The following is a 1,868-nucleotide window of genomic DNA, read 5'->3' on the forward strand; positions in this document are numbered from 1 at the left end:
CCCGGTCCCCCCAGTTTGAAGGAGGCGAGTGGCACCATTAACCCCTTCCCCCCCCGCAGCCTCTGAGGGGCGATGGCGCAGGACAACGCCGCCTTTTGCGGGGTCCCCGAGGGGGTCCCCGGGGAGGCGAAGCCCCCCCCAGTCCCCCCCCGACGGCAGGGGGCCGGCACCCGCAAGCGCCAGCGTTACGTGGAGAAGGACGGCAAGTGCAACGTGCAGCACGGGAACGTGCGGGAGACCTACCGCTACCTCACCGACATCTTCACCACCTTGGTGGACCTCAAGTGGCGCTTCAGCCTCCTCGTCTTCATCCTCGCCTACGCCGTCACCTGGCTTTTCTTCGGCCTCATCTGGTGGTTCATCGCCTACTGCCGGGGGGACCTGGACCACCTGGAGGACCACGCCTGGACACCCTGCGTCAACAACCTCAACGGCTTCGTCTCCGCCTTCCTCTTCTCCATCGAGACGGAGACCACCATCGGCTACGGACACCGCGTCATCACCGACAAGTGTCCCGAGGGCATCGTGCTGCTGCTGCTCCAGGCCATCCTGGGCTCCATGGTCAACGCCTTCATGGTGGGCTGCATGTTCGTGAAGATCTCCCAGCCCAACAAACGAGCCGAGACCTTGGTCTTCTCCTCCCATGCCGTGGTCTCCCTGCGGGACGACCGCCTCTGCCTGATGTTTCGCGTGGGTGACCTGCGGGACTCGCACATCGTGGAGGCCTCCATCCGCGCCAAGCTCATCAAGTCCAAGCAGACGCAGGAGGGCGAGTTCATCCCCCTGGACCAGACCGATCTGAGCGTGGGCTTCGAGACGGGCGACGACCGCCTCTTCCTCGTCTCGCCCCTCATCATCAGCCACGAGATCGATGAGCGCAGCCCCTTCTGGGACGTCTCGCGGCACCAGCTGGAGAAGGACGATTTCGAGATCGTCGTCATCCTCGAGGGGATGGTGGAGGCCACAGGTAACGGGGACACCGCCGGCGGCTGGGGGGTGGGATGCGCTTGGGGACATCTCATCTCCATGGGGACACCTCATCTCCATGGGGATACCTCATCTCTATGGGGACACCTCATCTCCGTGGGAATATCTCCATGGGGACACCTCATCTCCATGGGGACACCTCATGGGGACACTTCACCTCCATGGGGATATCTCCGTGGGGACATCTCACCTGCATGGGGACATCTCAACCCTGTGGCCCACAGTGTGTTCCTGCCTGGTCCTGGCTGGGAGGTGACCCCAAATCCACCCTTGCCCCCAAGCTCGGCCTGGATGTGGGTCCCCCCACCCAGAATAACCCCATTGCAGGACTGGGGGGCAGCCTTCCCCTGTCCCCCCTTCCCCCCCCATGGGAAGCCTTTGCCTGGCCTGGCCCCACGAGGAGCTTGGGGAGGGGACCCCGATGACGGTGACAGCCCCTGACGTCCCAGCCCGTCCCCTCTTCACTGGGGTGTCCCATGCACTGGGTGCAGCACAGACCCCCCCCAGCCGGGATTGGGATGCCCCTCATAATGGGTGCTGCACATATCGGGGTGCCCCTCGCACCGGGTGCTGTGCAGACCCCAGCCCCCAGCCAGGACCAGGGGACCCCATGCACTGGGTGCTGCAGATATTGGGGTGCTCCCTGCAGCGGGTGCAGCACAGGTTGGGGTCCTCCGTGCACCGCATGCTTCGCATATTGGGGTGCTCCCGGCAGCGGGTGCAGCACAGCCCCCCCAACCGGGGTCAGGGTGCCCTTCGCGCCTCCCCATTGCCGGGGGGGGCACCCCGCCAGCTCCCCCGGCCCCGGGCTGGGGACGGGTGCCCACCGGCTGCCCACCGGCTGCCTGGCGCAGGGATGACGTGCCAGGCTCGGAGCTCGT

At 66.0% G+C, this 1,868-nt stretch overlaps 2 protein-coding genes across 2 annotated transcripts in view; both read left to right on the top strand.

The window, feature by feature from the left end:
* The window catches only part of ATP1A2 (ATPase Na+/K+ transporting subunit alpha 2), a 36,270-nt gene that overhangs the window by 20,933 nt on the left and 13,469 nt on the right, over nt 1-1,868 (top strand). The gene's annotated exons all lie outside the window — the stretch shown is intronic.
* Nucleotides 73-1,867, top strand: KCNJ9 (potassium voltage-gated channel subfamily J member 9; the record flags this gene model as incomplete). Its single annotated transcript, XM_009281228.1, has 2 exons — nt 73-967; nt 1,842-1,867. Coding segments are annotated over exons 1-2 (921 nt in total), but the record flags the coding sequence as incomplete, so codon positions are not given.

Source organism: Aptenodytes forsteri, unplaced genomic scaffold, assembly GCF_000699145.1.
Source record: "Aptenodytes forsteri isolate BGI_AS27 unplaced genomic scaffold, ASM69914v1 Scaffold276, whole genome shotgun sequence".
NCBI classification, from domain to species: domain Eukaryota; kingdom Metazoa; phylum Chordata; class Aves; order Sphenisciformes; family Spheniscidae; genus Aptenodytes; species Aptenodytes forsteri.